General features: G+C 38.5%; 1 protein-coding gene across 2 annotated transcripts; it reads right to left on the reverse strand.

The window, feature by feature from the left end:
* Positions 1-1,830: 1,830 nt before the first annotated feature.
* Positions 1,831-17,128, reverse strand: LOC128235587 (luciferin 4-monooxygenase-like). 2 transcript variants are annotated; one of them, XM_052950400.1, is made up of 7 exons: positions 12,120-12,258; positions 10,853-11,022; positions 9,769-9,940; positions 5,593-5,690; positions 4,411-4,555; positions 3,474-3,722; positions 1,831-2,204 (listed from the first exon to the last, which is right to left on the reverse strand). In XM_052950400.1, the coding sequence occupies exons 2-7, from the start codon at positions 10,946-10,948 to the stop codon at positions 2,065-2,067; spliced, it is 900 nt and encodes a 299-aa protein (XP_052806360.1). In that variant the 5' UTR covers positions 10,949-11,022; positions 12,120-12,258; the 3' UTR covers positions 1,831-2,064. The 2 variants fall into 2 exon arrangements, with proteins under 2 accessions (XP_052806360.1, XP_052806365.1); XM_052950405.1 differs by lacking the exons at positions 1,831-2,204; positions 3,474-3,722; positions 4,411-4,555; positions 5,593-5,690 and adding exons at positions 13,581-13,687; positions 14,110-14,317; positions 16,596-17,128 and having other exon boundaries at positions 9,803-9,940; positions 12,120-12,319.
* Between the last annotated feature and the right edge of the window lie 3,971 nt (positions 17,129-21,099).

Raw genomic sequence — 21,099 nt, forward strand, 5'->3', positions numbered from 1 at the left:
ATCACAGTTATGCATATAAAACATAAATCGTATAAAATTATGTCAACTTTGATAAATATCTTTTGATATCGCTTCTATTAGGAGTTAGAAGAAATACACAGTCGAACCCCGTTGGCTCGAATTCGAAGGACCGGCGAATTTACTTCGAGCCTCGGAAAATTCGAGTCAAGCGGGAAGGTTTACCTTTAGTATGAATAAATCGGTCCTTCAATGCAGTTCGAGGCAACGAGGAATTCGAATCAAGCGGAAAGGCTTACCTTCAGTATGAATAAATCGGTCCTTTACATTCAGTTCGAGCTAACGATAAATTCGAGCCAAGCGAGCCAACGGGTAGTCTGGAGTTCCTTCCCCTAACACTATCGTTATCGGTACTGTATGGAATATCAGTAAGCAGGGAACCAGTCTAGCCAACGAGGATCTACTGTAGTAAAATATCATTTTTTCATTAGCAAAATGAAGTTATAATTGCCTCTGTCATTACTTGTGGACTTGAACAGAAATGTCTCCGAGTCATCACGACGGGACAACAGTAATATATATTTATATATAGGACATGGCGAGTTGAATCATATTGTAGATTACATGTTGAAGATTTCTTTTTCTCATACATGTATATTTTCTTTCGGTTAGAAATAACGAATACACTAACCTGTCTACACCTGCACCGCCGAGGGACGACCACTACACAGCGATGCCTTTTACCAAACAGCATTCATTGTATAGATGTAGAACCATGATATTAAAGTTTAAAACGAATTACATATTTACATATTTTTTAACGTTGAAAAGAATAAATATTGAGATGAAATTCTGCAACGTCACAACATAAACAGTAGAATATAAAAACAATTTGCTAAATGGTGACGTCACATTTGTTTTGATGACGTTATGGTGTTATATTTCATTTAGCTATAAGTGAATACATTGGTTATATTCTAAACATCTTAAAGAATGTCTTAATGAGGTAATAAATTGTTTTATTCTTATGATTTTATTGAAAGATATAAAACTACTATACCAAACACAGATTTATCATAATGATAAACCGAAATGCAGGAATTATACCTATTAGGAAGATGTCTGTTTCGGAAAACTTATTGACAAATATGCGAAGCGACATATTCCCTGACTCTTTTTTTGAAATAGAGCATTGTGTTATTACACATGTGTCAAATAAAAAAAACCATAATGGTTCAATTTGACCGGAATCAATGTGTTTTACGTGATAAAAACTTTTCAGCTCAAGTAATGAGTAGTGAATGTTTGTCATAGTGTTCAAAATATTTATTTTTTTCGTAGTCCTTATACTTTGATTCACTCGAGCACATGAAAGAAACTCAATACAATACCGAACCTGTACAAGATCCTGTTACAAGACACAACAATGAATTCCAAACAGTTACTAAAGCATATTTATACTCCCTCACGGGTTTTGCCCATTCGGCGAGTGTTCCATTAAGAGTGTTAGTCATTTTAGGCTTTCGGAGCATAGTGCACAGACAGACTGCAACCCTGGTTAGAGCTACCCTCGGTCAATAACGTGTACCAGTGTACAGCACTTTCACACGGGACCCCCATTAAACGTCCCTCCCGGAAGACGATTAGTATTTTTTAGTGGTGCGACGGGGAATCGAACCTGCGACCCCTGGATTAATAGTCAAGTGTGTTACCACTAAACCACGGATCCGCCACGTGTTACCAGTTCAGTACCTTTACATATTTAACTTTACTTTTTCACATTTTCATTATGTTTGTCAATTTGGTTTGTGCAATGCATTCTCACACACATATTATAGGATAACTGAAAGAAATAAACAAGCAATAAACAAGAGCGATTATCTTACTTTATTCTAAATTATTGCTGGTCATACACAGTCTATGGAAACATACGTTTTTTGAAAAAGTCTTAAAACATGCAAGTATATAACCATAACATATGTACAATGTTCTCCGAAAGGGTTTTGGACTCTGTAAGGAATTTATGTTTTTGATAATCACGATTTGGGAAAGGGTTAATTGACACATGAAAATGTTTCAAAACGTAGTGCCCAATAAATAGCATGATCAAGCAGGCGCTTGTTTTGCTGCAAGCGCCCGCGCGAGTTCCCGAAGTGATTTCCGGAGGATTTTACCGGAGGCGGTCCTGGGTATTTCCTGTATAAACTCCACCCCGCCCCGCAGCTTCATGTGGGGAGCCACCTGGTCTGAAATGTTAAACAAATTTCAAAATGTTAAAACAAACGACAAAAAGCCAACAAAAACCCAAAATGGAAAACTTAAGTTTATGTAGTAGTTTAATTAATTATTCAAAGACATAAATCGACTTTAGCATAAAGATATCCGACCCCAAAATACACGAACTGTAGATGCCTAGCGAGTCAATTTTATTTTGGAATGATTTGTGAGAATATTGTTTGAAGAAATGAAAATGTAAAATAGCAACCGTAAAAAATAAAGCAAACAAGTTTAATTGACCTTCAAAGCTTGTAAAGTGTGTCATTTTTGCTCGATTTCAGAAATTAAGAGCCAATATACATTCGGAAATAAAAAAAATATGTATGTCATACTTTCGGACATTTCACCAAATTTCAGCACGATGTCACCAAAATACATGAGATCACCAGGTATCAACACTTAACATAAAGGTTGGTGACCTTCTGGCTATGTTGCATCGCTGCAACTAATCGTCCCGAACGAATCCCAAGTCAGTGTCAGCCTCAACAGTGACCTCATGCATGTGACTGATCTCTACATTGTTACCTCGACCATGTGATTGACCTAGACCATGCGACTGACTTCGACCATGTGATTGAACTCGACCATGTGATATCGACCATGTGATTGACCATTGACCTCGACCAAGTTATTGACCTCGACCATGTGATTGATCTCAACCATGTGATTGACCTTGACCCTGTTATATCGACCATTTGACCATCGATCCTGTGATATCGACCATGTGACTGACCTCGACCATATAATATCGACCATGTGATTTACCTCCACCATGTTATTGACCTCGACCCTGTAATCTCGACCATTTGACCCCGATCATGGGATTGACCTCGACCCTGTTATGTCGAACATGTGACTGACCTCGACAATATGATATCGACCATGTGATTTACCTCCACCATGTGATTGACCTCGACCCTGTTATCTCGACCATGTGACCCCAACCATGTCACTCGACATTGTGATTGACCTTGACCATGAAACCTCGAGTATGTGAACACTAGGGTGAAGGGTGGACATTTGTTCTACTGGATAATCACACCCTTACTTCATCGTTCTCCTAAATCGATGGCAAGGACCTTTATTTCATAAAATGTAAGTAAATTTATTTCTTAACTTTGATGTATTATTGAAACTGAACAAAAATTAACTTATAACTTCATAGAAAGAGTGTCAATAAATTCGTAAAGATGTGTTTTTAGGATATAAAATATGATTTATATTTAAACTCATCTCACCATCAACGAATTTCCGAATCTCCTCTTCACTGGCTTCCCTGCCTTGTTTCCTGACGACGTACGCACGCGGGAGCTCACCTGCCTCCACATCCGGCATCCCGACGACGCCAACGTCAGCGATTGCGTCATGGCGTAGCAGGATATCTTCAAGGATTGCCGGGGCGACCTGGAAGGCTTTGTACTTGATGAGCTCTTTGAGTCTGTCCACCACAAACAGGTACCCGTCCTCGTCCTCATACCCGATATCACCTGGTACAGAAGTCGTGCGGAGATTAAGTTTGTCAGGGTAAAAGGTATGTGCAAAATACTATTATCGGACGGTTTACAGAGTGTTGAGTCTGCACTGCACTTATACAAATACCGATACTAAATTTGGTAAATACAACTTTATTTCTGCAAAGAAAACTGACTAGGAACTTCAACAGGTGTATCAGAAAATGTTCAAGTAGACGAATTTTGCATAAAGATGCGCTCTTATTCCCAAATAAGATTTACCACAATTAATAATATTGCTTTAATATTCCAAAAAGGATGCATAGACATCGAAAACAATGGTTCTTATGAAGGAAACCGAGTCTAATTTGAAAGAAAGTATTTCTACCTTATGAGACTATAGCAGATTACAGTTAATCACCAATAATTTAATATTTTTGCGCTTTCTGCTATTAAATACACGTTTACAATCTTGTTATCAATAATTGATATTTTCCAGCATTATTTAGTAAGAGGTTGAAGGCTTAACAGTCAAAAATGATGTTTGTTATACATGTGTATGTATTGATTTTGAATAAGAGTGTCACTTTACTAAGATTGAAATAAATTGGAAAAAACTTTTTATTGAACCTACCATTCTCTAACGCAGGCGTTGCACATAAAAAATTTTTATTATGCTGAAGTTATAAACCACTTAGTCAGAGACTTTGTTAATTCCACTTACCGGTTTTCACCCAACCGTCATTGGTGAAGAGTTCACGTGTCTGCTCGGGAAGCCCCAGGTAGCCTCCACATACCTGCGGTCCGCGGATCCAGATCTCTCCTTCCTGTCCTGGTCCTACGGGCTTCCCTGTCTCCACATCCACAATCTGTAAAACCATGATTCGTATCAACTTATACATTTAGTTGTCTCAATGAAAAAAATACTGTATTAGTTCAAACTCACACATTATTTATTACTCGCGAATCCAATGGAGCTTTGGATTTTACTATGACACTATTGCCCATTGCACTATTGCCCATTGCACTATTGCCCATTGCACTATTGCTTTATTGTACTATGACACTTTTGCCCATTGCACTATTGCCCATTGCACTATTGCTTTATTGTAATATGACACTTTTGCCCATTGCACTATTGCCCATTGCATTATTGCTTTATTGTACTATGACACTTTTGCCCATTGCACTATTGCTTTATTGTACTATGACACTTTTGCCCATTGCACTATTGCCCATCGCACTATTGCTTTATTGTACTATGACACTTTTGCCCACTGCTCTATTGCCCATCGCACTATTGCTTTATTGTACTATGACACTTTTGCCCATCGCACTATTGCCCATTGCACTATTGCTTTATTGGACTATGAAACTTTTGCCCACTGCTCTATTGCCCATCGCACTATTGCACTATTGCCCATTGCACTATTGCCCATTGCACTATTGCCCATTGCACTATTGCTTTATTGTAATATGACACTTTTGCCCATTGCACTATTGCCCATTGCACTATTGCTTTATTGTACTATGACACTTTTGCCCATTGCACTATTGCCCATCGCACTATTGCTTTATTGTACTATGACACTTTTGCCCACTGCTCTATTGCCCATCGCACTATTGCTTTATTGTACTATGACACTTTTGCCCATCGCACTATTGCCCATTGCACTATTGCTTTATTGCACTATGAAACTTTTGCCCACTGCTCTATTGCCCATCGCACTATTGCACTTTTGCCCATTACACTATTTCGATATTGCCTTCAGCCTACCACTTAAAACTTGTGCTTAACGCTAACCGACTAATTCATTAAAGAAAACTCAAAATTGATGGGTAAAAAGGCAAAACAATATAAAAGTTTGTAAACTGTAGCTCAAACGAAATATTACAACGGTCATACCTTCATCTCTGTGAGGGGAAGCAGCTTGCCTACAGATTTGTACCGAAACTCCCCTCGACCGTTCAAATGGGTCACACCTACTTCAGTCATGCCATAACCTAAAGACAAACGGAAACTACTTCAGACATAAAACATAACAGTTCACAAGAAGTGGTAAAGCAATTGTTGTTGTTTTTATAATTTGAGCATGCTTGCCTAAGATATGCATGCAAAAGGATAGGCAAGTCATTGTCCGCGGAACATAAAGGTTGAACAATCTAGGTAAATTCACGTTGGAACACGCATGAGCTGCCCCATCTTCATTCAGACACGTTCATGGTAGCCTATATTTGCTTCTACTAGGTATAAACACGATAGAGTAAGCATGTCCATGTCCATGGAACCGTACGTTTGCCAAACCTTGGTAAAGACACGGTAGAACAAGCATGTTCCAGCTCGTGGGGCCGTACGCTTGCCCTGTCTTGATAAGTCCAAGGAACCGTTTGTTGGCTCGTCTAAGTAAATATACAGCAGAGCAAGCATGCCCCAGAAGGAGATAGATCAAGGCTGCCTTGTCTGTTTAACCGTTTTATTAACCTTCTTTGGTAAAAGCACGTATGTTCCCACCACCTTGTTTAATACACAAAAGTACATTCATGCCCCGTTAATTTACGGTAAAGCGAGGTTGTCCCTATCCGTTTAACAGTACGTTTACCGCTCCTTGGGAAAGACAGGGTAGAACAAGCATGTCCTTGTCCATTCAGTTGTTTGTTTCCTCCCCTTGATAAAGACACGTTAGAGCAAGCATGTTCTGGTCCGTTTAACCCTACGTTTACCACTCCTTGATAAGAGCATGTTAGAGCAAGCAGGGTCTGGTCCGTTTAACCCTACGTTTACCACTCCTTGATAAAAACACGTTAGAGCAAGCAGGGACTGGTCCGTTTAACCCTACGTTACCACTCCTTGATAAAAGCATGTTAGGGCAAGCAGGGTCCGGTCCGTTTAACCCTACGTTTACCACTCCTTGATAAAAGCACGTTAGAGCAAGCAGGGTCTGGTCCGTTTAAAACTACGTTACCACTCCTTGATAAGAGCACGTTAGAGCAAGCAGGGTCTGGTCCATTTAACCCTACGTTACCACTCCTTGATAAAAGCACGTTAGAGCAAGCAGGGTCTGGTCCGTTTAACCCTACGTTACCACTCCTTGATAAGAGCACGTTAGAGCAAGCAGGGTCTGGTCCGTTTAACCCTACGTTTACCACTCCTTAATAAGAGCATGTTAGAGCAAGCATGTTCTGGTCCGTTTAACCCTACGTTACCACTACTTGATAAAAGCACGTTAGAGCAAGCAGGGTCTGGTCCGTTTAACCCTACGTTTACCACTCCTTAATAAAGACACGTTAGAGCAAGCAGGGTCTGGTCCGTTTAACCCTACGTTACCACTCCTTGATAAGAGCATGTTAGAGCAAGCAGGGTCTGGTCCGTTTAACCCTACGTTTACCACTCCTTGATAAAAGCACGTTAGAGCAAGCAGGGTCTGGTCCGTTTAACCCTACGTTACCACTCCTTGATAAAAGCACGTTAGAGCAAGCATGTTTTGGTCCGTGTAACCCTACGTTACCACTCCTTGATAAAAGCACGTTAGAGCAAGCATGTTCTGGTCCGTTTAACCCTACGTTACCACTCCTTGATAAGAGCATGTTAGAGCAAGCATGTTCTGGTCCGTTTAACCCTACGTTTACCACTCCTTGATAAAAGCATGTTAGAGCAAGCATGTTTTGGTCCGTTTAACCCTACGTTTACCATTCCTTGATAAAAGCATGTTAGAGCAAGCAGTGTCTTGTCCGTTTAACCCTACGTTTACCACTCCTTGATAAAAGCATGTTAGAGCAAGCAGTGTCTTGTCCGTTTAACCCTACGTTTACCACTCCTTGATAAAAGCACGTTAGGGCAAGCAGGGTCTGGTCTGTTTAACCCTACGTTTACCACTCCTTGATAAAAGCATGTTAGAGCAAGCAGGGTCTGATCCGTGTAACCCTACGTTACCACTCCTTGATAAAAGCACGTTAGGTTAAGCATGTTCTGGTCCGGTTAACCCTACGTTTACCACTCCTTGATAAAAGCATGTTAGGGCAAGCAGGGTCTGGTCCGTTTAACCCTACTTGTACACAACACGATTGAGTAAGCATGTCCTTGTTAGTTCAACCGTAAGTAGCTCCTCCTAGGTAAAGAAAAAAAGCATGTCCTTGTACGTCAAACCGTACATTATCCACTCCTAGGTAAATATAGAGCAAGTTATCCTTGTTCGTTCAACCGTACGTTAGCCCCTACTTAGTAAAGATAGAGCAAGCATGTCCTTGTTCGTTCAACCGTACGTTAGCCCCTACTTAGTAAAGATAGAGCAAGCATGTCCTTGTTCGTTCAACCGTACATTAGCCCATCCTAAGTAAAAGATAGAGCAAGCATGTCCTTGTTCGTTCAACCGTACGTTAGCCCCTCCTAGGTAAAGATAGAGCAAGCATGTCCTGGTTCGTTCAACCGTACGTTAGCCCCTCCTATGTAAAGATAGAGCAAGTAGTCCTTGTTCGTTCAACCGTAAATTAGCCCATCCTAAATAAAGATAGAGCAAGCATGTTCGTGTTTGTTCAACCGTACGTTAGTCCCTGCTAGGTAAAGATAGTCCAAGCATGCCATGTCCTTGTTCGTTCAACCGTACGTTGGCTCCTCCTAAGTAAAGATAGAGCAATCATGTCCTTGTTCGTCCACCCGTACGTTAGACTGTCCTAGGTAAAGATAAAGCAAACATGTCCTTGTCCGTTCAACCGTTCGTTAGACTGTCCTAGGTAAAGATAAAGCAAATATGTCCTTGTTTGTCCAACCGTTCGTTAGACTGTCCTGAGTTAAGATAAAGCAAACATTTCCTTGTCCGTTCAACCGTTCGTTAGACTGTCCTAGGTAAAGATAGAGCAAACATGTCCTTGTTCGTCCAACCGTTCGTTAGACTGTCCTAGGTAAAGATAGAGCAAACATGTCCTTGTTCGTCCAACCGTTCGTTAGACTGTCCTAGGTAAAGATAGAGCAAACATGTCCTTGTTCGTCCAACCGTTCGTTAGACTGTCCTAGGTTAAGATAGAGCAAACATGTCCTTGTTCGTCCAACCGTTCGTTAGACTGTCCTAGGTAAAGATAGAGAAAACATGTCCTTGTTCGTCCAACCGTTCGTTAGACTGTCCTAAGTAAAGATAGAGCAAACATGTCCTTGTTCGTCCAACCGTTCGTTAGACTGTCCTAGGTAAAGATAGAGTAAACAGGTCCTTGTTCGTCCAACCGTTCGTTAGACTGTCCTAGGTAAAGATAAAGCATGCATGTCCTTGTCCGTTCAACCGTTAGTAAACCCCTCCTCAGTAAAGATAGAGCAAACATGTCCTTGTTTGTCCAACCGTTCGTTAGACTGTCCTAGGTAAAGATAGAGCACGCATGTTCTTGTCCGTTTAACCGTTAGTAAACCCCTCCTCAGTAAAGATAGAGCAAACATGTCCTTGTTTGTCCAACCGTTCGTTAGACTGTCCTAGGTAAAGATAGAGCACGCATGTTCTTGTCCGTTTAACCGTTAGTAAGCCCCTCCTCAGTAAAGATAGAGCAAACATGTCCTTGTTCGTCCAACCGTACGTTAGACTGTCCTAGGTTAAGATAAAGCAACCATGTCCTTGTTCGTCCAACCGTTCGTTAGACTGTCCTAGGTAAAAATAGAGTATGCATGTGGTTGTCTATTCAAACGTTTTTTTACCCCAGTTTGGTTAAAAGACGGTAAGGCAAGCATGTCCTTGGCCATTCAACCGTCCCGCTGCCCTTCCTTGGTAAATACACGAGAGTGCGAGCATTTCCTTCTTCGTTAAACCTTGTTTCCCAACTTTGGTTAATACACGATAGTGCGAAAATTTCCTTCTCCCTGTAAAATGGTTTCCTGCCTTGCTCAATACACAGTTGTAAATACTGGACCTTGTAAATGCAATTTTCGTTGACAATTCGTAACAGTCTGCTGGTCTAATATTGTAAAAACGTAACCGAGGAAAATTATCAATGCTCCTAAGCACCGGTTTATATGCAAGCTTCTCTTTTGATATGCATGTAAGGTTCTTAACAAAGCATAAGCATACTATACTATGTGCAATGTGAACGAAACTGTTCATGTTCTCACCTTGAAAAATGCACGGCAGTTTTAGTTTCTCTTTCACTAAGTCCTCTATCTCCTTACTGAGTGGCGCAGCTCCGCACGCTATCTGGGAAACAGACGATAGGTCGTACTCGGAAACCTTCGGACTTTTCGCTAACAGCACCATGATGGGAGGAACTAGTTGCAGATTTGTTGGCTGTTAAACGTGGAAACAGAAGTGTAGTACTAAGCAACGTGTATAACCTATTTATTGGAAATAATATAAAGAACGTAAAATAACGCTCTTGTACACCGATTTGGTCAAATCTGTTTGGATCTCATAGAGAGCGAGTAAATAAAACCACCAGTTGTGGTGAGGGTGGTGACGGCGGTGGAAGTGGTAGTGGAGATGGTCAAGGTGGTAGTTGTAGTGATGGTTGTGGTGGTGCTGTACTGGTAGTAGTGGAGGTAGTGTAGTGTTTTTATTTGAAGTGGTGGTTGTAGTGGATTTGGTGGTGATGGTTGTGGTGTTAGTAGTAGTAGTAGTAGAAGTAGCAGCGGCAGCAGCAACAGCAGCACTAGCAGCAATACTATTATTATTATTATTATTATAAGACGTAGTAGTAGTAGTGGTAGTGGTAGTGGTGGTGGTGGTGGTGGTGGTGGTAGTGGTAGTAGTAGTAGTAGTAGTAGTAGTAGTAGTAGTAGTAGTAGTAGTAGTAGTAGTAGTAGTAGTAGTAGTAGTAGTAGTAGTAGTAGTAGTAGTAGTAGTAGTAGTAGTAGTGGTAGTAGAAGCAAAAGTAGTAGTGGTGGTGGTGGTGGTGGTGGACGGTGGACGGTGGACGGTGGTGGTGGTCGTCGTCGTCGTCGTCGTCGTCGTCGTAGTAGTAGTAGTAGTAGTAGTAGTAGTTGTAGTAGTAGTAGTAGTAGTAGTAGTAGTAGTAGTAGTAGTAGTAGTAGTAGTAGTAGTAGTAGTAGTAGTAGTAGTAGTAGTAGTAGTAGTAGTAGTAGTAGTAGTAGTTGTAATAGCAGTAGCAGGATAAGGAGCAGTTATAGAAGAAATAGTAGACCCTAGCCACTCAATAACTCGGTCAACAGCATTTCCATAGTTAATTAATTTCAAACCAACCTTATATTTCTCTATTAGCCGAAGAAAGGTTTCAAATTCAAAGCGCGGCATGATCACGATGCGGGCGCCTAGAGAGTGACCGACGAAACACACCATGTAGAGTCCAAGCGCGTGGAAAAAACGGGAAAAACGTCACAAATGTGTCCTTATCGCTGTTCAAACCAGCACACCTGTAAATAAAGCGAAGGCGATGGCTAAGGCGTTGACAGGGTTGCGCATACCACTGGTGTTAGTGTTCAGTTTTATTTTTACTCTTGAAAAAAACAACACAATATGCTAAGGAAGTGTAAACATGTTACATGTTATACAACTAACATTTGTAATGCAGATCATACAGATAAAAAATAATGTTTTACAAAGCTGTACGGCAAAGTACAGATCGAAAACTTGAAATTAATTACTGTTGTTATACATTCAGTAAATGCTAGGTTAATTTCGCAATGCTTTAAATGATTTTAACATTCTTGCTCATAATATATTTTAAACCAAAAATATATCTGTTAATATTTTTGGTTTAAAATATATTATGAGCAAGAATGTTAAAATCATTTAAAACATTGCGAAATTAACCTAGCATTTACTCAATATATAACAACAGTAATTAATTTCCAAAGGTAATAAGTTTTCTTTCCATAGAACTGTGGGAAGAGATTAGAAGATAATAGGGTTCAAACCCAATTTCGTTTAAATGAAAAATGTTGCATTTACGATTAATCCTGATGTCGATGAATCATATTGAGTCTGTTGTTTCCACACAGTGAGTGCATGTCATATCTGTCCCAGCATGGACATGTAGAAGATTCAAAGAGACATTATCACGATCTACGTCATCGGACGTTTAAATAGCTGATTAGTGTCACCAAGATGTTTGCAACATTGGTAAGTCACCATCATTGTTCATGATATTTTTATTGCAACATATTCTACAGTTTGCGACTGGCATATTCACATTCAAACTTCCGAGTTCTTAAAGAAATTGAGTTAGTTGCATATCCATATACTTTGACCTATTCTGAGTTCGACTGTAATGTTTTCCAAATATTTCGGCTAAAAATCCCCTGAACTTAAAACTTATGTTTTCCTTCCCGACGATGTTTTTTTTTCTTCTTAAATGTTGGTCTTTACATGTTATCGAAACTGTTTTGCGTGTTCAGGCCCCTATGTTCTCTTATGGGAACCCATTCGGAACTCCTCGGCCATTTTTTCGTTATTTTCGACAAAAATGGCCGAGGAGCTCCGAATGATGGGGACCGTGACCGGTACTTACATCTGCTGGATTGTGTTGGCGACAATAGCGTAGTGTGAAATACAGACGGCCTTAGGGAATCCCGTCGTACCGGAAGACGACATAAGGGCCGCTACAGACGTCCTCGGATCCAATTCCGGTGTCCGGTACGGGGCGTGACCCGGATCCAGGAGGGACTCGAATGTCTCGTAATCACCCCCGGCTTCTCCATACAGTAACACCTATTTTAAATGTGTGTTGTTTTTTTGTAAATCCATTCATCCAATTTTGTGATAAAATTATTTCGTTTATGAAAATATAATAAAAGTATACTACATGTATATACAAAAATAAGCTTTTATTTGTTTGGTTTTCTAAAAAAAAATCTTGACCAGTACGAACAAATTATCTTACGATGTTTTAACAAAGCGGTTTCGAAGAAGTTATAACAGGAGCAAAAACGTGTGCAGGCTGTTTGCTTGGAAGACCATAAACATACGAAAGTCACGAAGCAATTCTTTTAGCAGTGGCTTATAATATAATATCATGTCTATATGACGAGATTAACCCGTGGACATATTTACCCCAGGGGCAAATGTTTCTCATATATGCACATGGTAATGGTATTAAATTGCGATGCAAGGTAACTCATGATAATATTGGTATAGTTTTGAAAGGGTTTACTGGTTGTCTGGTTGATAACGATTATGCAGATTAAACGACGCATAACAATTCTAGATGATGTTTTTAACAAGTAAATACTAAATATGTGTGTATTCTATATGTATAAAACTCAATGTAAAACCATCCAAGCGTGCCGACGATATACATATCTACATTTAGTACCAATCACTGACGAGTCATTGAGAAAAAGTGCGGCGAACAAATCGATAACATAGGGATATAATTCAAACTGAATTCATGTTACAATTACTGGAAATGTTAAAATTGGCATGAACGGTACGGAATGGTTAATATTGTTTAAGGCAAGTTCTAACATGGCCGCCAGTCGGCCATCTTAAATTCGAGCGAGAAAATATCCATATCGAGCACCGCTAGTGTTCATGACAGTTATTAATGTGGAGTTGCAACAAAATAAGAATAACATGAAGATGTAGTTCGATCCATAAAGTTATGGCTTGGTACGTATCAGTTCTGTGAAATTTCATCAAAATATGTTCAATACCACACTAACAATGGTTGTAAATCAGTGAAAACTTACTCGCGCAAAACATAGCGATGTTTATGAACAACTATGCTTGGTACTTATAATTCCTGTGAATTTTCTGCAGTTTTGGAGGTTTCGCTCGGACAAACTTTGCGACATGTCCGTCCATCCATCCATCCAACCATCCATCCGACATATGGAAAGCACAGCTACACTTTAGCCGGGACATTATTCAGCTGTAATTGTGTTTGATAATCTTCCATAAATAGTTGTCTTGGAATGCCGTTATCCTTTGCACTATACTAACATGAAACAATACTGTGATGCATTAATACCTTAATGTGTTCCAACCCCTGTGTCGCTTCCTGTACTTTGGGCAAAAGAGCAGACACGGTAAACAGGAACTTGGTGTTGCAGTCTCGGAGAACTTTGGCCAAGTCGTCTGTCGTACAGGAGGAGAAAGGAAAAAGAACAAAACGTTTATATAAAAATAAACAATGCTACGAAAACATGTATCAGAATAAATATAATCTGATTGTTCAGGTCTCAGCCTGTCTTCCACGAAATTCACGGTTCCATCTCCGACCAGGTACGCATGCTCGTGGTGTCTCATAATCAGACACTATATTCAGTGTGTGTGTGTGTGTGTGTGTGCGTGTGCGTGTGCGTGCGTGCGTGCGTGCGTGCGTGCGTGCGTGCGTGTGTGTGCGTGTGTACAACGTGATAAATTACGTCATAAATGCTACGTCGGAAGGCAACATTTTGTCCTAAATGAAGAATTTAAACAAAAATAATCAAATTCCAGTAATTAAACGAAGGTAGGTCTCTTTAAGCGGCTTATATTTATTATTAAAATTGACGCACCCTTGGTATACATCGGGCTGATTGGTTGGAGTGTGGCTCCCACCAGTGCGCATGCGTAGAACGTGACCAGATAGTCAGGATGATTCGGTGACAACACGCCGATGGCGTCATCTTTCATCACACCTATCGCCTGCAGACCGGAAGCTGCCCGTTCAATGCGCGTGACTAGCTCCGAATATGTTGTGGTTTTCTCGCTTGTGGCATCGACCTTGACATAATTAAAACGAATCTAGACTAGGACGTTTTGTCGTAATGCATGAGGAGGTCGGATATCTATATTTTCTTTCAGGCTACTGAGAGCTCATGTATATTTGCAGACACCGTGGCTTGATGACAAAGACTCATTAAAGCTGCACTCTCACAGATTTACAACTTTTTAATTTTTGTCTTGGAAAGAGCAAATTTTTGCGTAAATATCTGCAAACCAATGATATATGATTGCTGACAAAAATCAGATTGTAGATTTTCATATTTCCGTTCGAAAATTGATGTTTTATGGCTTAAACCGTTACTAACGGTTTAAGAAAAATGCATCAAACATCATTTTTTGAACATATATGTAAAAATCTGAGATCTTATTTTTAGTCAGCAGTCTTTTATAACTGGTTTCCATGGATTTTCGCAAAAATTTGCTCTTTCCAAGACAAAAAATAAAAAAGTTGTCAAAACGTTCAATCTGTGAGAGTGCAGCTTTAAAGTCATGACAAAGGCTCTATAAAGTCATAATAATCAGTTCAACTAGCCAAAATGATATTTTACACATACTTGAACATGTATATCATCAATATATTTACATTGCCTTTAACATAAAATGAGATTTGACAAAACAATAATATTACATAGATTGTCATCAAGCCACTGTGTTTGCAGATGGTCAAAATTTTATATCAAAGGATTGGAGACTAAAGTGCAGAGCGGCAAATTATGTAAATGAATGTATGTATGCTATTTCACTGATATCTAAGTATGCCGCTACTTGATAGCTACATATAATAGCAATGATGAGCTCATACATCACGCGGATGACTAATATCAGTATTATTATATTGCTGTTTGTTATTGTTAATGCATGACTATCAAATAGTTAAGTTGAATATCAATCATTGTGAAAAGAAACAAGTCCTTACAAAATACAAAATGTTGAACATAATGTAAGGTGAATGCTGCAATTTCAATAAAGAATGATAAAATATGATATAAATAAAAATAACAGCAGTACATTTACATAACATTTATTTTTTATATTGACTCGTTTTCGAGTTAATGCTAGCTTTGATAACCAGCAATAATATCCGGTTACAACTGTCTAAAATTAGAAAGTGTAATTGTATATTAAGTGTTTCAAGTTTTGTAGCGAAACCAGCCATTATAATATGATGTTAAATGAAAAAAAAATGTACGTTGTCCAGTTTCAGTTTCAGCTGTATTTTCAAGTACTAGGCTCATGTGGGCATTAGTGTTATAACAAATATGTACCAAAAATGAACACAAGGATGTATGGCAAAATATAATAAAACATTTAAAGCTGCACTCTCACAGATTGACCTTTTTGACAACTTTTTTTTTTGTCTTGGAACGAGCCAATTTATGCGAAAATGCATGGAAACCAGTGATATAAGATTGGTGATAAAATATCAGGTCGCCGATTTTCATTTTTAAGTCGAAAAATTGATGTTTTATGCATTTTTCTTAAACCGTTAGTAACCCTTTTACCCATAAAACATTAACTTTCGAACGGAAAGTCTTATAAAACTGGTTTGCAGACATTTATGCGAAAATTTGCTCATTCCAAGACAAAAAAAAAGAAGAAAAATAACTTGTCAAAACGGAAAATCTGTGGGAGTGCAGCTTTAAATGATAGATTCATCAGAAATAAGAACAGGCATAATTGCTTACATTGTGTTAAAAAGAAACTCTTCTATCCGATTAAGGAGGCTGAACACTCATAGGTTGGCCTAATTCGTTACTCAGATCATCAAAATAGCTACGTTGTATTTGCTTCACATGATTCAAGTAGAAAAAGCAATCATCGACCATTACATAACTCGATATACGATCTCCTCAATCGCCTACGCAGTTATCCACCTTGACGAACAACGAAAAACGAAAGCTAAAATCCGGGATTATAAATATTCTGGTTTCACAAGCTAATTCCCCGGTACAAACAAAAGTGTACCGTTTTAATATGCACACACTACTTTGGAAACAACCGCATTATTTATCCGCTACATTAAATTCAATATAGCTTGAATTTCACCTTTTTATTTGTACCGCCATTGGAAAACCCAGTTATGTGAACTCCGAGTTACATGTATAAGCCGCTAAGTTGGCAATCTATTTTGAACCAACCAATATGTGGGCCATATGTGAAATGCACACATACTACCAGGCAAGGCCATCGCCCCTACTACCCACCGAGGCTCGGAGAAATCAGTAATTTAAATGGCCCATCAAGATGCCAGAAATAAATGTTGTGTTATTCTTACCATGGCAACCTTGTCCCCATAGAGCCGGATTTTGTCAAGCAGGTATGCGGTCATGTTTGTCACAGGAATGTCTTCTAGGCGGAGAGGCGGCTTGTCCGACATGTTGGCAAATGCGTGGAATAATGTGCAAAATGTACGATGATACAAGTCTGATCACAGCCTAGCTTTTAGCTCACAATACGATATTTCATATATTGGTATTCAAATACGGCACCCGATCAAAGCATTGTTTCTGAATAGTAACTGTCAGTTGCAATTTAATAACACGTTAAAGCTTTCCACATATGTCGAATCCCTCAGTCAACCGACATGTCCTCGACACAATATGGTATTAAGTTAAGTTAGTTCAGTTACATTTAAATGTTGTCACAGCTTGCATTAGTCACTAAGATCCTGTTATAATCGCCATGCACTAGCTCCATATGTAGTATTTATGATAAATAAGAATATTTAGAAGGACACTAATTTAGCTAAAACAATTAAGCCAAAAACACGAAACAAATTTTCATAAAATAACTTCGTTTGCACTATTATACTAGTTCTATTTATAGCCATGTGGGAAAAATGAATATAGATTTTAGTGTTATTTATAAGAAGTAGAGCGTAAACTATCAAGCATTATAGGTCGTTCACTGAAACACATCTTGCATAGCTCGTTCAATGAAACACATCTTGTTTTGTATAGTCAAGATCATTTGAAAATAACACTGATAAAGATAAACTTTCAGGAACAATTATACTAAATTAAATTAGTTCGCTGCTACATAACTACATTTTGTAAATATCGACCAAAATCTAAATAAAACCCATGAATTCCATAAAAACTTCTGTTTTCATATCGCCGATGGTTTAAAAAAAAATAACAATATGTGTGCATAACCTCGTAGATATGCTGGAAACACATTAAGATAAATCAAAACGCTGAAAATTCTGAGAGACTGGGAGAACGATATATTAGGTGACGAGACTTATTTTAATGACGCGAAGTAATTTAAGGCATTTCTTCGATGTTTTTTAAGGCATTTCTTCGATGTTCTTTAACTGAACCTAGACTACAATTGCATTTTTCAACATCAAATGGTGAAGTTCTACGTATCATTGCAAAAATGATAGAAGTCAAATTTTCACCAAATTTTGACATTTCGTTTGCTCTGAGGAATAACATAAACACATGCAAGTGATTATTGCACACAACCTTTATGGATTGTTAAGTTACAATGCTTAACAAGAGCATAACTGCTATAGAAAGGCCCGTCATTGAAAGGTTGCCAACTGACCATACAGCCCATGACATAGATGGTTCTAAACCAGTAAAAGATGTTAGATATCAAACGTGTAAGGGGTTTATATGATAAATATATAAACTAATGATCTGAAACAAAGGCTAATGTATTGATGCTACCTGAAGGCAGTCACCGGTCTTGTGGCGAGATGTGAATAAGATTCGGAGTTCATCCAGCAAGCTTAACACCTTGAAAAACACAAGGCCGATCCGAACAAGAAAGACAGCGACAAGTTTTCAAACCAAAATAATAATGCCTTTTTATACATATCGTATAACCTGACAATATGTACAAGATATGATGGCATTACTATGGCATTTTTTAAAACACAAAGTTCTAATCAGCAATTTAAAACATTGATGTTTTTCAACACAATAACTTAAAATAATGCATATGCATTTATAAACACTTCTATTCAGTATGATACTAGTTATGAAACTAGCATAGCAAAGTTACACAAAATATTTAAACTAGTATGCAGAAGTACTTAGTCCTGAGATTTTTCATCTTTGATCAATGAGCTTTAAAGATTGCAAAAGACAGAAATCACTCTGATTTTCTTGTCCACATATTTTATGTTTACTGTTATAGTAGTGTTCAGAAGACGATAACATTTTAACCTTTTGATGGTTTACTTAACATTAATGCGAAGTGAAGCAATGCGCCTTGACTCACTTGTCTCATGAGCTGACAATTATATTCTGCAGTTCATGATAGCAGGAATGTTAAATTTGGCATGTATTGCATACAAATCCTCTCAAATTGCAAATTGACAGTCGGCCATAACTTCATCTCCTAGTAAAATATAGTGAAAAATCCCCATTACTTTTTTAATAAAGTTAACACAAGCTTTCCCTCCATACGTTTCACATAATAAATTCATTTGGAGCTATGACAGCAAGAAATTTAGCAGAATTGTTGCTTTTGTAATTGCTGTATGTTTGAGTCTTGATTTTTATAGAGCGTTGAATTAATACTTCTGTACACACTATTATGTTTTGGGGTATGCATCAGTGAAAGATGTAGGCAATGCTCTTCGGATAGAATCTCTTAGCAGCCATTAAACATAGTCACTCAACTTATCTGCCATGTCAGTCCATAAATATAGCAGCTGCTAACTGTCTTGAAATAATAAACCGCTTGCCAATGCCATAAAAAATCGGTCTACGGCGTAAACTATTCAATACAGACAGTATTTGGTCAGATGATCTCAACTTTTAAGATACGTTTCACCAAATGGGGCAAGCATGTCCAATAGGGTCACTAACACTGAGTAGTTCAAGCGAGTTTAAAATCTTGCATCCGAATCAAAAGTACTTTCTATGCTTAATCATGGAGAGTAAAATGCTGTATAAATTGCCTTTTACTGCTTTTGGCATTGTTCATATGAGTGATCAAGTTAAATCCACGAAATGATTTTAAACGAGTGAGGCGTATGTGAAGTACATTGAAGTCCAATAGTGGCAGCAGATTTTGTTTCCAATTTTAGAGGAAGGTAACCCCATTAAATTGACCCTGAAACATATTTTTCTATGAAGTATTTTGTTATGCAAATGAGTTCTTTTATTATGCAAAATGACAGTGCCTCATAAAATTATAAGTGAAGTGTTGGAAAAAGAGATAAACAATGTGAATTGGCACGCGCGCCATATAGCGCTACGTGGCGATAATGAAAATTCCCTGGTATGTGACCCAAACCCCCTGGAATTCTGGACAAAATCCTCTGGGGAGCTTTTCAAAAATATGGCATGTATGGGATGCTAACAAAATAATTCTTTCTAAAATGGTGGTTTATGGTGCAATTAATACTTATTTGTTCTTACATGTTGGCATGCAAAGTTCATATGGATAATCGTTGTAAAAAAAATAATTAAGTTTGATTTAAATTAATTGTAATTTTGCGCACAGAAACACCAAGTAAATTTTCCTTTTTAAATGGCGAAGCGGAATACATACAACTATTTTTATTCAGAACACGTATAATTGCATTTACATATAACTAGTTTGCATTCAAGTTACAACACTCGTACTAGCAATTGTGCAAGAAAAAGGTTTGCCCGTACACGTCAATAATTGAAGCCCTTGCTAAGACGAGAGTAAGGTGAGTAAATAGTGCATGTAAAGGATGTCAATAATAATAGGAGATTAAACAGTGCCCCAGACACGTTTTATATTGCCGTTTCGCCATGCTTATATTAGTCTTTGCATGAATCTCAATACTTGCCATAGGCGGGCTGTCCTTTATCCCGCAAAATTGTTAAAATGTGTTTTGTAACTTAAACGTAAATTTATTGTATTTTAAAAATGCATTTGGTCATAGAAATAGGCGCCTGTTTTCCGCTATGCCTTTTAAAATGCATTCTTTCAGTGTTATTGAACATGCGTCTTGGGCTACGGCAGAGGTCAAGCCGTTGGTGTTGTCGGCATAGAGATGCACAATTATGCTGGCATTAACGAACCTAGACGAAATGAAAATGCAATAAGTGAGTAAATAGTGCATGGACCATATCAAAATGTGCATTGTTACTGGCATGTTAACTATGTGTGTAATATAGTTTTACGAGTTTTAATAGATATAGGCTTCTGTATTGCGCTTTGTCGTATAAACTGCATGGTTTCAGTATATTGCAATTGTTTTACGCCAACCCAGAGCTCCGGCTAAGGCCAAGACGCTGGTGCAGGGAGTTACCAAATGTTGCTTGTATTGACGTAGCTAGACGAAAACACACTGCAACAAGTAAGAAATAATAGTAGAAAACTAAATAACATGCAACACACCACTTCAGTAATCCATTTCGGCGTCCCGCGCTATTCCTTTTTGCTGAAGCTTCCGCAATGGCCGTCAGCATGCAGTCGTTTTCTTTCATAATTGCGATCAATTGCGTTTCAACTGGTATGTAAACAACAGTTCTCTTGTGCTATTTTATATCTTTACGTTGTTTTGGTAGAAATTGGCGTCTGTATGTCGCTTTGCCTTCTAAAATGAATGCTTTCAGCGTTAAATATTGTTATTTCACATACGCATGACCGGGCCTTTACCAAAAGCCAAGACGCATGGTGCTGTTGGTACACGAAAACACAATGCAACAAGTGAATAAATATAATATGATATGCATTACAGGCTAAATGAAGCGCCATTTCGTCGTACTGCTATTCTATTCGACGGCGTTGCGGCCGTTAGCGAGCTGTCCGGTTTTTTGTCGTACAATCATGAATAATAC

This window comes from Mya arenaria, chromosome 1 (assembly GCF_026914265.1).
Source record: "Mya arenaria isolate MELC-2E11 chromosome 1, ASM2691426v1".
In the NCBI taxonomy this organism is placed as follows: Eukaryota; Metazoa; Mollusca; class Bivalvia; order Myida; family Myidae; genus Mya; species Mya arenaria.